At 31.1% G+C, this 14,973-nt stretch overlaps 1 protein-coding gene across 2 annotated transcripts in view; it reads left to right on the top strand.

Moving 5' to 3' along the window:
• Nucleotides 1-377: 377 nt before the first annotated feature.
• The window catches only part of LOC114343580 (phosphatidylinositol 4-kinase alpha), a 218,426-nt gene continuing 203,830 nt past the window's right edge, over nucleotides 378-14,973 (top strand). For both annotated transcript variants that reach the window (XM_050645477.1, XM_050645476.1), the window contains exons 1-2: nucleotides 378-581; nucleotides 644-857. In XM_050645477.1, coding sequence (XP_050501434.1) covers nucleotides 492-581; nucleotides 644-857 — 304 coding nt within the window. In that variant the 5' untranslated portion in view covers nucleotides 378-491. The remainder of the gene's footprint in view (nucleotides 582-643; nucleotides 858-14,973) is intronic.

Raw genomic sequence — 14,973 nt, 5'->3', positions numbered from 1 at the left:
CAATTAACCAAATAAGCTTATAAACTGCAATGCGTTTTCTAGCAATTAACAAAATAAGCTTACAAATTGCAAGGCTCAACTGTTTATATGTATCCGTGTTATATTATGTTGCTATTTGTCATTTAATTTATGTTTTAATTTTTAATCATACTTAACATGACCCAATTAATCTCATTTAATTATAATCATCACACCTCATCAAAAGCTTCCTTACAAGAACATAGTCAGCGATTTTGGTATGGCTTAGAACCAGACTACGTCAAGATCGCTAATAAATCGTGCTGGTAATCGCCTTGCAGCGAAACCAAAAACAAAAAAGAAGAAGAAGAAGACATGACACTTGACACTGAGTGGTAGGAGGTAAATGTCAATGTCAGTTTGTCTTGTATTTGTCAAGTCAAAGATATTGAATAATACCAAAAGCAGTCAATAAGTATTCGAAATGCTTGGGATTAATTGAGTTAATATTAAATGATTCTGAATTATACACAATGACTAGAGACGATAAATTATTTTTTCATAAAACAGTACAACATTTAGCACGATCCTTAGCTTGTATAAAAAATGCTCCTTGGAGTAAAGTAAGTTTAAAATTTATATACAACTTGGAACTTTGATCTTTCAGTAATTTTGTCATTTTCAGATACAAACTTTGTTTTCATTGTGTCCTTCAGATCCACAAAATGGTACATTTATTCTAAGTTCTAGACAACAGGATGCCGTCATAGCCCTAGGAATTTATTTTTTGGAATCTGATCTTCAACACAAAAATATTATATTGCCATATTTTTTTAAGCTAGCCCGATTAATAGAAAAAGCACAGTGGCAGGACGAAATTAAACTTAATCCAACAGACAGTTAGTATATTAAATATAAATTTTTAGTATTTATTTATCTTAAGTCATCACAGATAAAGAAAACACCACATATCTATATAATTTTATATCTTTTTAATTGGTGTAAAGTGTTTTTTTTAGTACCTACCATATTGTTTATACTCATTCTAGTTCTTATCCTGTATTGTTCTCTGTGTTTATAAACTTAGTCCTGTCGCCAGGGGGGGTACAACGGCCTCGTTAATTCAGATGGACTTACCCAAGTTTTTTTTATGTATTTTGACCCGTAGAACACGAATTTTTTGGGTAACAGTTGATCCGGATGTCGATAAGATTGTTATAGACCAAGAACTTGAGGAATCAAATAACAGCGATTTTTGGCAAAACAAAACAATATTTTGTATTTTTTGGGTCATTTTAAGCAAAAAATATTTCTACAAGTTTTTTAGTAGGATGCACAGTTTTCGAGATAAACGCGGTTGAACTTTGAAAAAATCGAAAAACTGCAATTTTTAAACCCGAATAACTTTTGATTAAAAAATAAAATAGCAATTCTGCTTAGCGCCTTTGAAAGTTCAAGTCAAATTATGTCGGTTTTGATTATTTGCATTGCTAAAAATTTATTGTGTTATTGTTAAACAAAGCTACAAACAACTAGTGCGTGAGTGATGTTTCTATGATTTCTCATTTAAAATCGAACGAGTAGGTAGAATAGGTACTAGTGCAATCAAGACTATTTCTACGTTACATGCGTTAAAACGCATGTAAAAGCACGGGAAACCCTACGTGTTTATAGCTTTGTTAAACAATAAAAAAATAAATTTTTACCAATGCAAATAATCAAAACCGATATAATTTGACTTAAACTTTCAAATGCGGTAAGCAGACTTGCTATTTTATTTTTTAATCAAAAGTTATTCGGGTTCAAAAATTGCAATTTTTCGATTTTTTTAAAGTTCAACCGCGTTTATTTCGAAAACTGTGCATCCTACGAAAAAACTTGTAGAAATATTTTTTACTTAAAATGGCCCAAAAAATACAAAATATTGTTTTGTTTTGCCAAAAATCGCTGTTATTTGATTCCTCAAGTTCTTGGTCTATAACAATCTTATCGACATTCGGATCAACTGTTACCCAAAAAATTCGTGTTCTACGGGTCAAAATACATAAAAAAAACTTGAGTAAGTCCATCTGAATTAACGAGGCCGTTGTACCCCCCCTGGCGACAGGACTAACTCTCTAATTTTGATTTATGAGTTACACAAGTTGTATGATCAATGTATCTTAGGTATTCCTCCATTTGTTTTTATTAGTCAATTTTTATTTTTAATTATGACAACACTCTTGTTTATGGCATCCTTATAATGAAACTATTTATGCATATAAACGTTACTTTAAATATAACATATTAACACACAATTATTAAAGAAGTTAGATTTATTCTATAAAATGAATATTTATGAATGGATTACCCAAAATAAAATTATTTACATTGTAACACACAAAGTGTTAACACTAAGATGAATGAAGGCTGCATAGCTCAGAATCGGAAGAGATGTAGGGGTTACTACTTGCATCTGTCTTACTAGCTCAGAAGTAGAATAAAATTGGGGATTAGAAAAATAGGTAGGTGATAGGTACTAGAGCTAAATCAGAAATCAGGAAAAATAAAATAAAGAGAACAGGTCAGAAATAAAACAGAACAATATAATCAAATAACCAAGTAACAAATACCAATCACACCTACTTATTTAGTCTTAATCAAAATCTAGCTGTCTAAAAAAAAGGGAAGGGTCTACTTTAACAATATTTATTATTATTCAAACCAAATTTTTAGTTAAGTATCTTCCAGATTTTACAAATATGTCCAAATGTTACAAACAAAGAAAATATTATTATTTAATACCTTTAGTGGTGTACAAAGAAAACAGTGGTGATAAAACATGCACATACATTATGTGATGTACCCCTTTAACACATTGACGGACAGTGCGTCAAATGAATATGCAAGTGTTGTGATACTATGGTTTATTTCACGTTAAGAATAGAACATTACGCTTACAGAGATCAGTATTGCCAATCCTCTCGTGCACTGGTGGATACTCGACTGCCGATAAACGATTCATTCTAGTCAGTACAGCGTGGCATCAGTGTGCTTCTATAGCTCATAAGAAATGCATGGGGCTATATCCACAATGTTCTATTCTTAACGTGTTATGCACATTATATGTATTTTGCAAAGTATAATAGCAGGGTTGGCAAAAACCAAGGTTTTTTCGAAAAAACCAAAAAAACCAGGTTTTTTGGTTTAAACTTTTAAACCAGGTTTATTTGGTTTAAATCAGGTTTATTTGATACAAAGTATAATAAGTCTAAATACTTTAAAAAGTAATAAATTATTTTATGAAATAATAGTAATAAACAATGAAAAAAATGAGAGAGAGAGACATACTTTATTAATACAATGTACCAAAAGGCCATCGACAGAAGTCTTTCAGCCAATTTACACAATTAATATACATTAATACAGTATAATATGTTTTTTGTTAATATTAATACAGTACAATAATTAAAAAAAAAAATTATTTGTATGTGGCGGTAATCACAATATTACTGACAATTCGTTACAATACAGATGATGATTTAAATAGAGTTGTTTATTGTCTTGATGTGTAGCAGATTTCTTCAAAAAGAGTTCTTCCTGGATATCTACGGGCACTGTCCTCTGGTATCTTCACAATGTGGGGCTCAATCAAATTTTTGTTATTGTCATTAATAAAGAGATATTTAAACAGCTTATTGAGTCTCTCATTAATAAGTTCAATTCCAGTTTTATCATACAGCATTCTGTTTGATGGATTATGAAGTGGATTATCAGGATGACGCATTCTAGTAATTTGTCGAAGGCTAGTTGTTTCAGCCACTTTTATATTATTTTTGGCAGGACCTTTAGAATTATAGAAAATTGCAGAACCATACTCCAGCATGGGCCTGCAAATCATTTTATAAATATTGGCTGCTGTTTCAATCGTAATTCCCTCATTCTTGTATGTTAAACTTCTGAAGTGTTTTGCTCTAGTTATAATTTTCCATTTTATAACTGCTGAGTGGTGGTTGAACTTCAATTTGTTATCTATTTCTATTCCCAAATACTTAACAGTTTGGGAGGGTTTAATAATATTGTCGCATATGTTTATAGTTGGTGAGTGATCTTGGATTCTATGGTTAAATATTATTAGTTTTGTTTTAGAAGGATTAATTGTTAATCTCCATTTATTCATCCAATATATTGTGTCATCCACCTGCCTCTGCAATAAGTCCATTGTCTTTATTAAATTTTTTCCATATGATATCACTGCAGTGTCATCAGCAAATTGTAGCAAATTAGTATTGGTTAGTCTGTTGTCGCATATGTCACTGCAATAGAGATTATACAATAGAGGGGAGAGTGGTGAACCTTGTGGAACTCCTTGTTGCACTGAAAATGAATGGGGATATGTTTCATTGATCTTAACTATACACCTGCGTCTTCTAAGAAATTCGTCAATAATCCATATTAGAGAAGGGGAGCATTTCATTCTGTGAAGTTTATATAACAATCCTCTATGCCAAACGGAGTCAAAAGCCTTCTTGATGTCCAAGAAAACTCCAGCGGCCTTTAGTCCTTGCAATCTTGCTGCCTGTATATTGGATGTTACTATTGAAAGACGAAGGATTGTAGATGATTTTTCTCTAAATCCAAACTGGTGTGCTGGAATATATTGGTTTAATTCATTATATAATCTTCCTTGGATAATTTTCTCAAAATTTTTTCCTATTACTGGGAGAAGGGTGATTGGACGGTAATTTTGGGGTAGTTTATGGTTAGTATAAGGTTTAGGAATAACTATTACAATGCCTGTCTTCCACTCATCAAGGAAGAAATGATTCATGATACAATAGTTATACAGGGTGTTAGTAAATAAGTATGAAAAATTTTAAGGGCTAATTCTACATGAAAAATTAATGCCAGTTTGCTCTATTAAACATATGTCCGCAAATGCTTAGTTTCGGAGATACGGGGTGTTGAAATTTTTTTTTCAAACTGCCAATTTATTTATTGTTCTAAGACCAGTTGAGCTATGAAAATGAAATTTGGTGAGTTTTAAGAGGTAGTTATTACAAATTTTATGACATACAATTAAGAATTTTGTATTCATCATTGGCGCGCCTACGGGCAATGGTCTGAATTATTTTAAAGAAAACAATAGTACGCCACTGAGATATTTCGAATTAGAAATTATTTTTAAATTCCACGTCTATATATATATATATATATATATATATATATATATATATATATATATATATATATATATATATATATATATATAATCTTTATCCCTTCTACCCCGAGGTGTAGGAATCTTTTTCTGTTTCTTTTATTCTTTTTTGTTCTTCGTAAATTTCTTCCATATCTTTCTGTTTTCTGTTAGTTTTTTGGCATCGTTCCATGTTGTTCCCCTCTTTTCCAAAATATCCATTATTACTGCATTCCATTGTTTTCTTGGTCTACCACGTTTTTTCCTTTCTATATTTCTGCTTTCCCAGATTCTTTTAACAGGTATATTATCACTCATTCTTTGAAGGTGTCCCCACCAACCCAGCTGTCTTTCTTCTATATAAGTTTCTACTGGTTCTATTTCTAATTCTTCTCTTATTTTTATATTCTTAACTCTATCTCTTCTTGTCACTCCCATTACTCTTCTTAGATATTTCATTTCTATTGCCTGCAATTTACTTTTATCCCTTTTTGTCAATACCCACGATTCACATCCATATGTAAGTACAGGTCTATACACAGTTTTGTATACACTCATTTTCGTTTTTCTTGATATTTCTCGTCTATTTACAAATCCACTGTTTATTGCATAATATAGTCTATTTGTTTTTTGTATCCTATAATTTATATCTATTTCTTGTTTTCCGTTTTCTTCAAATATTACACCTAGGTATTGATATTTACTGACTTGCTCTATTTCTAGTCCATCTATTTGCACATTTATCCTTTTCCTATTTTTATCTATTACCATTGTCTTTGTCTTACTCTTATTCAATTTCATACCGTATTTTGTTAATACCTCATTCCATACTATCAAGCTTTCTCTTAGGCCTTTCTCGTTTCCAGCTGTAATAACCACATCATCCGCAAATGCACATTCTGTCATCCCTATTTGTTCTAATTTCCTATATCCTATGTATATTGGTTTAGTTCTTTGTTTCGTTTCTCTTATTATTTCATCCATAAATATTATGAAAAGAAGCGGACTCAACGTCTAATTCAAATTCCACGTCTAATTTATGATAAAAAACCTTTCTTGCCTTTTTTCATATGGTGCACCGTTTTTATGCAGAAAAATAAAACATCTTGGCGCATATTTTTCATTTCTTAATACATCATCAAGAACTATCCAATATAATAATACTAAACTAGAACAATAACAGAAAATATTACTAATACCATTTCAACTAGGTACAAAGCTGCAAGAAATGTTTAAAATGATCTCCTTTACAGGTAACAGAAGAATTTTATATTCATCATTGGCGCGCGTACGGGTAATGGTCTGAATTTTTTGAAGAAATAAATAGTACGCCACTGAGATATGTCAAACTAAAAATCATTTTTGAATTCCTCGTTTAATTCACGGGAAAAAATCTTTCTTGCCTTTTTTTCATATGCGGCGCCGTTTTTATGCAAAAAAATTAAACATCTTAACGTTTACAAAGTATTTGAATTAAGTTTCTATGCATATGGAAACTACCTCAAATACTTGGTAAGCGTTAAGATGTATTATTTTTTTGTATAAAAACGGCGCCTCGTATGAAAAAAAGGAAAGAATGATTTTTTGTCGTAAATTGAACGAGGAATTCAAAAATGATTTTTAGTTTGACATATCTCAGTGGCGTACTATTTTTTTCTTCAAAAAACTCAGACCATTACATGTACGCACGCCAATGATGAATATAAAATTCTTCTGTTATCTGTAAAGGAGATCATTTTAAACATTTCTTGCAGCTTTGCACCTAGTTGAAATCTTATTAGTAATATTTTCTGTTATTGTTCTAGTTTAGTATTATTATATTGGATAGTTCTTGATGATGTATTAAGAAATGAAAAATACGCGCCAAGATGTTTTATTTTTCTGCATAAAAACGGTGCATCATATGAAAAAAAGGCAAGAAAGGTTTTTTATGATAAATTAGACGAGGAATTTAAAAATAATTTTTAATTCGAAATATCTCAGTGGCGTACTATTTTTTTCTTTAAAAAAATTCAGACCATTGCCCGCAGGCGCGATAATGATGAATACAAAATTCTAAATTGTATGTCAAAAAATTTATAATAACTACCTCCTAAAACTCACCAAATTTCATTTTCATAGCTCAACTGGTCTTAGAGCAATAAATAAATTGGCAGTTTGAAATAAAAATTTCAACACCCCGTATCTCCGAAACTAAACATTTGCTGACATATGTTTATAAAGCAAACTGGTATTAATTTTTCATGTAGAATTAGCCCTTAAAATTTTTCATACTTATTTACTAACACCCTGTATATGCTCATTATCTCCCTATGAATATCTGGATCTAGTTGTCTAAGGATTTTGCGATTGATGGAATCTTTACCTGGAGCTGTGTTTTTTTCCTTTATATAGAGCCTCGTCATATTCATTTTAATATCTGTGGCAAAAAGTTTATCTAATGCCATCCCCTCTTTGTGAACACACACACATATTCATATTCTGTGATGTCCTGAAGAGCATTCAGATACGACTATTTTCATAAAAACAGAAAAAAACAGAATTTATTTAGCATAGTAGTAAAAGCATAAAATCACCAGTTTGGAAGCTCATTAAAAAAACAGGTTTAAACCAACTGGTTGTTAAAAAAAAACAAGTTGGTTTAAACCAAGGTTTTAAGCATGTTGGTTTAAACCTGCCAACCCTGTATAAGAGGGAAATTGCTGAATTTCTGTTAGCACTTATAGTTTATGGAAACAATGAGTTTTTAACATTTTTTGTAAACATGTGGACGACGACAATTCACATGTTGTTCTGAAGCTATTTTCTTGTGGCATTTTTGTAATTCTAACTATTTTTAATGGGAAATAAGCTATTTTAATAACAATTGACATAGTGCCACATTTAATATGCATCTGTAGATGTAATGTGACATTTTTTACACCGATTTTTTGTCACAACTCTTTATTTTAAAAAGGTGGTCTATAGACATTGTGTGCATTGTGTTACATCAATGGAAATTAGACCTCTATAGGCGTACTGTCCGTCAATGTGTTAAAACAAAATCACTACAATACACTGGGTACACTTGAAAAAAAAATAGAAATGAGGACAGTTATAATTTCTTTTATGGACCTCCATATGGAATTACTCAGCTTAGTTATTCATTTGTTTCCACAAAAAGACATTCTAAACTATTATTCTTTACTTTTGACTAACCGCATATTACTTTATTTACTGACTGCTTACTTCACAAAACTGCACGATTAACTACTGCTAAAGGAACTTTTATCAGCAGAGGTGTATTCAAACACCCAAACATTGTACAAATGCTATAAAATGGGCTAAAAAAGGCTGCATAGCTTCGTTCCCATTGGGATGACTTCCCCAGCTAAGATCTAAACAGCAAGTAACATAAAATTTCGTCATCACATCTCAATTCTCCAGCAAAATAGAACAATTAATCCCTCTTACGGTTGAATTGAGCCAATAGCAAAAGAACTATAATGTGCAATTTGTGCTCTGATAAACAGTGGATGCTTTCTATTGAATCTCAGTGATATTTTAAATAAACAAACTCCCGAAGTATATATATAAATCCCGCTGTAAATATTATAGAATTATCATGTAAACCATATTTCTCGATGTTACCATTTTCATAAGGTTGCTAGTTCCATGTACTAGGCAGAACGCACTGAAGATGATCTGATCTAGATCGAAAACGTTTTGCAAATCCTTTTGGATGACTTTTAATAGTTTTTAATAAACTTTTTATACCATTGTACAAATGAAGTTTTTTACTTCTGTATGATTTTTTAATTATGGTATACAGCCAGCTACTGGGTATTTTCCCATTGATTTTGTTTTTATTACAAAATAACATATGCGATGTAATGAAAGTTACTGCTTTTAGTCCAGGGCTCATCTGTTTTGAGATGGACGTTGAGAGGTGACTCAAATTTTTTTGCAGAAATTGCTTGAAAATAACTTAAATAATAATATGTGAGTTATCCTCCCACTCAAAATGGTCCGGAACATTGTTTAAATAATCAAAATGTCAAAATATGAAGGAAAAATTCGATTTTTTTATTGGTTTTTTGATTATAACTTTAAAACTGTTCATTTCTGAGAAAACTTATACTAACATAAAAGTTGCGTAATTAGATTTGCTACAATATAGAATTGGTTAAAAATTTAAAAAATAGTCACCCTTGTTGCAAAATAGCAATATTTGCGAAAAAAACCATACCAAAACAAGTATTCGCATTTTACGTTTTTCAACCATAAGGCTACACTTAGGACCTTCATATTTTACCCAATAAAACTTTATGATATCATAAAACAACACTGTAGATTTCATTAAGATCGGTTTAATAGATTTTGAAAAATAAATTTTGCAATCCAGCTTTCGCAAAAAAAATTCATTTTATAAAAATGTTACAGGACTGAAAATACAGCAGATAGTAAGTTGAATTTTTTTTGCTTATAGAACTGTACTTTACTTTTCATTTGCAATTTTCAAAATTAAAATCTAATAATTACCACGGCGTCAGAAAATTTTTTAAATAAACATTAATTTTTGGTGCTACGCGCAGGACAGCGGTGTTGGATTCACACAAGTTGATTTCCACCAAAATTTCTTCTAATCTTTATCTAATATATTATTTTCTTACTCTATATTTTGTTGTATTTTAATATTTTAATTCCACAAAAATCAAACTAATTTTATTATTGTTTGTGAAATATTGTTTAAACAATTGCATATGTTTAAAAATAATAAACTTTTATTCTCTAAGTTAAAATATATGAACAAAGAAAGTTTTTGCTAAGAAAAGTGTTATTTTAAAGGATAAAGTATGTGTTTTTATTTTGCAATAAACAAATTTATTTATTTATATCGAAATGTAATAAAAATTAAAATGTATCAATCATTATTAAAGGTCATTGAAATGCCCAATCAGAGCAAACTATCCGCTGTCCTGCGCGTAGCACCAATAATTAATGTTTACTTAAAAAAATTCCTGACGCCGTGGCAGTTAATCGATTTTAATTTTGCAAATTGCAAATAAAAGGTACAGTACACTTCTATACGTAAAAAAAAATTCAACTTGCTATCTTCTTTATTTTCAGTCCTGTAACATTTTGAAAAAACGATTTTTTTTTGCGAAAGCTGGATTGCAAAATTTATTTTGCAAAATTTATTGAACCGATCTTAATGAAATTTATAGTATTGTTTTAGTGTATCATAAAGTTTTTCTGAGTGAAATATGAAGGTCCTAAGTTTAGCATAAATGGTTGAAAAAACGTAAAATGCGAATACTTGTTTTTGTATAGTTTTTTCGCAATTATTGCTATTTTGCAACAAGGGTGACTATTGTTTAAATTTATAACCAATTCTATATTGTAGGAAATTTAATTATGCAACTTTTATGTCAGTACAACTTTTCTCGGAAATGAATAGTTTTAAAGTTATAATCAAAAAACGAAGAAAAAAATCGAATTTTTCCTTCATTTTTTGACATTTTGATTATTTAAACAATGTTCCGGACCTTTTTGAGAGGGAGGATAACTCAAATATTATTGTTTGAGTTATTTTCAAGCAATTTCTGCAAAAAAATTTGAGTCACCTCTCAACGTCCAAATGTACTAATATTTTTACAGATCCGCCCTGGTCTATTTATGAATTAGATGGAATTAAAAAAACACTGAAGGTGCTTTTGGATCATTAAAACATTAGTTTGTGCCTAATCTGAAAGTTTTTTGTGAGTTAGTTTATTATGTATGGTATATAAAATGTGTATCTTTTAAAACTTCAACAATCATCATGTGAATATTGATCAAATAATTTTTATTTATCTCAAAAGTTGGAGCTGATAGATAAAAAAAATTTGAAGACATTCTTGGAATCAGTGTTCCCAAAAGTGATAAATCCCTGTTTTTTGTTGATCTAAAATTGTTTGGGCTCTGTTATTATGGTAGGGGACTCCAAGCAGTGATTTTTGCAGTTACTCGAGCATGTCAGCAAATTACATGGGGAGAAACCTTGTACCCTGTGAATGTACCCCTACCATATCGCTACCTACATTCTAATACCACGTATGAGAATTTTTAGGCAAAAGAGTTAGAGGTTGATTCTGAGTATATTGCACATGCTCTACCGAATGATTCTAATCCCAAGTATGAGAAAACATTATTTCTCGTACTTGGGATTAGAATAATTCAGTAGAGCGTGCGCAATATACTCAGAATCAACCTCTAACTGTTTCGCCCAAAAATCATCATATGTGGTATTAGAATGTAGGTAGCAATATATAGGACATTAATACAGGGGAGTTTGTTAAGGGGAGTCTGAAAAACTAAATCTCTCCTTAGAAAAACTCGAAATCTTCAGATTAAGATAAGGTAAGTTAATTACATGCAAAACAGTGTATATTTCAAAAATCTGACAATTTGATCAGGGCATAAGGAAATGGGTGAGTCACAAAGTTTCACAAAAGAAAAGCGAATATTTCATGAAATGAACGTCAGATCGAAAAACTAAAAAATATGTGTTTAATATTTTTCATAAATCTATCGAATGACACCAAACAGGACCCCCACGTAGAGGGGTGGGGGTAAATTTTAAATACGAACCCCGCGATGTTTCGCGACATGCACATCAGATCGAAAAACTAAAAAATATGTGTTCAATATTTTTCAAAAATCTATCGAATGATACCAAACACGATGCCCCACGGAGACGGGGGGCTAAATTTAAAATTTTAAATATGAACCCCAAGATATTTTGTGAAATGAACATCAGATCGAAAAACTGAAAAATACATGTATTCAATATTTTTGAAAAATCTATTGAATGACGCCAAATAACCTCCCACGGAGGTGGGGTGGGGGGTTACTTTAAAATCTTAAATAGCAGCCGTCATCTTTTATTGCAGATTTGGATTCCTTACTTAAAAATAAGTAACTTTTATTTGAGACATTTTTTCAAATTATGGATAGATGGCGTTATAATCGGAAAAAATGATTGTTGGAAATGGAAAATTAAATAAAAAAGTGGAAAGTCCCCCACTTTAAGGAAAGCTTAACTTTTTGAGTTTAGGACCTACTCTTCACAACCCAATAGGTCTCCATAACGCTTGAGTAACTGCAAATTTAGCATACTTTTCCTCCCCTACTATTAAACTTGAATTTGCATAAAATAATTTCAATTCAATTTTCAAAGTGTTTTTAAGATCCTATCTTTTAATTTATGTGTGAAAGTATCTCGCCGCTATCTCATAAATAGGTGATTTTTGCATTTTTTTTTTCAAAATAAAATTCTTGTTTTAGTTTTTAATTTTAAATTAAAATTGTGTCTTTTCTCAACTAAAATAGTAAAATTCTTGCTTTAACAATGTTTCACTTCATCAAAAATTGACAAAATTAATTTTTGTTTACTTTATAATATGAATCAAATTTTCCATGTGGCAACCTATTACGAATTACAAATTTTTTTCTAATTCTACTTGTTTCAATGTAGGTTAGTGATCCTGGAATTTATATTCACTAGATATATTGAATAAATTTTGTTATCAAATTTAAAATGGGTTTTTATAACAGAAATGATTATAAAAACCATTTTGAGTTCTTATCACAAGAAATGAGGTTTCATACAATGCAGATAATGACTCATAGACATGAAATATTCTGTTTTACCATCATTTTATTTAATTTATTTCCTTCAAGGACATTCTACACTGATTTTGTCATTATGCTAATAAAATAATAACCACTTTCCTGTGCTTATGTAATTAAATTCGTAATTATTTTTACCAAATGAATATATATCCATCATACATGCTTTAGTGACATATAATTTATAGATTTCTATGAAGGTAAATGCAAAACAAACATCTGCTTTAATAGATATCCATGTTGTTCCGTGAGGTAAATGTTAAATATAATTAGACAACATTAAATTGACAACATACAATTTTTATTATTAAAATTTTCACTTTTCATGGATCATCCATAGTTCAAATTCCTAAATTTCCAAAGTCAGTGCATTTTCGCAGAGACATCACTCAATTCCATACATGGTGTGGTGTTGGTGTATACTTAATAATGTCCTTTGACTTGGATTAATTTCTCTGTATTAGTATACCTATTTTATCTATAGAACTTGAGTTTCAATTCAAATACATTATAGTTCAATTTTAGACAGAAAAATGATTTTACCTAAATACAGGGTATCTCTAGGATAGGTAAAAAACTGAAAAATAATCAGGGTTTGCTAAGTAAAATTTTTTTGTAACACCATCCGTTTTCATATGATTTTGCCGAAACTACTGGCAACATTGTAATGAAATTTGGTGGGTTTTAAGAGGTAGTTATTGTGCATTTTTTGACATACAATGATGAATTTTATATTAATCATTAGAAATCATTTTTGAATTCCTCGTTCAATTTGTGATAAAAAATGTATCTTCCATTTCTTTCATACGACATGACATACGAAATATCTTAACGCTTCCAAAGTATTCTAATCAAGTGTTGGAAGTCGTTAGCACTCAAATCCTCGGTAGGAATGAAAGCAGTACCAGTATTTAGAGTTGGTAAAGACAGAGTAACAATAATTGTTGCAGCAAATGTTACTAGCACTCACGCGTTACCTTTGTTAGTGATAGACGATGATAGATAAAGCTAAGAAGCCTAAGCCTAGGTTTTTCATGACATGACATTGCTACCACTTACCTCATCATCATCAATGGTGCTACAGCCCTATGAAAGAGCCTCGACCTTCCCAAGTCTATTACGCCAGTCAGTCCTTTTCTCCCATCCTCATCTACACCATCCTTCCATCTAAGTTTTGGCCTACCCCTATTTCTATTTCCCACAGGTTGTGACATAAGGATTCTTCTAGGAGGGTTGTTATGCTGTGACATAATGTTAGATGTCCTGCCCATCTTAGTTTTCCTATTCTTATAAGAGATACTACGTCTTTACCACCAAATATATGTTTATATCTGTGGTATACCTCGTAGTTGTACCTCCTCCTCCAAATACCATTTTCACAGATGCCATCGAATATTCCTCTCAGGATCCTTCGTTCAAATATAAGCAGAAGGTTTTTATCTGCCTTGGAGATGGTCCATGTCTCCGATCCATATGTCAACACTGGTTGTATAAGGGTTTTGTATATCGTTATTTTTGTTTTTTGGCTTAAGTTTCTGCTTCTCATATGTCTACTTAGTCCGAAATAGCATTTGTTCGCTAGGATTATCCTTCGCTTGATTTCTTCCGTCATGACGTTCTCCTTGGTCATCAGGGAGCCTAAGTATGTGAATTAGTCCACCACTTCAAAGGTAGAGTTATCAACAGTGAATTGGTGACCGATGTTTCTGGCTCTATTGTTGGGTGTTGATGCCAATATCTCAGTTTTCTCCTCCTTTACTTTCAGGCCCATATTTTTTGAGGCATTTGAGAAGGTGGTATACATTTCTTCTAGTTTGCGTGTTGTGCGGGCAACTAGGTCCACGTCATCTGCATATGCCAAAATTTGGGATGATTTATTAAAAATATTTCCTCTGTTGTCTATTCGTGCATCTCTGACCGCCTTTTCCAGAGCTATGTTGAAGAGAAGACACGCCAGCGCATCTCCCTGTCGCAGCCCAACATTTGTTTCAAACGCCTATGATTTTTCGCCCTGTATTTCGACTTTGCAAACGACTTCACGCATTGTAGCCTTAACCAATCTTATCAGGGATGTGGAATTCATCCATGGCTTCATACAATTTATTTCTTAGGACACTATCATAGGCCGATTTAAAATCTACGAAAAGATGGTATGTGTCGATATTGAATTCATTGGTTTTTTC

Source organism: Diabrotica virgifera, chromosome 3, assembly GCF_917563875.1.
Source record: "Diabrotica virgifera virgifera chromosome 3, PGI_DIABVI_V3a".
NCBI classification, from domain to species: domain Eukaryota; kingdom Metazoa; phylum Arthropoda; class Insecta; order Coleoptera; family Chrysomelidae; genus Diabrotica; species Diabrotica virgifera.
The sequence above is the reverse complement of the archived record's forward strand: the minus strand, read 5'-3'. Positions and strand labels throughout refer to the sequence as shown.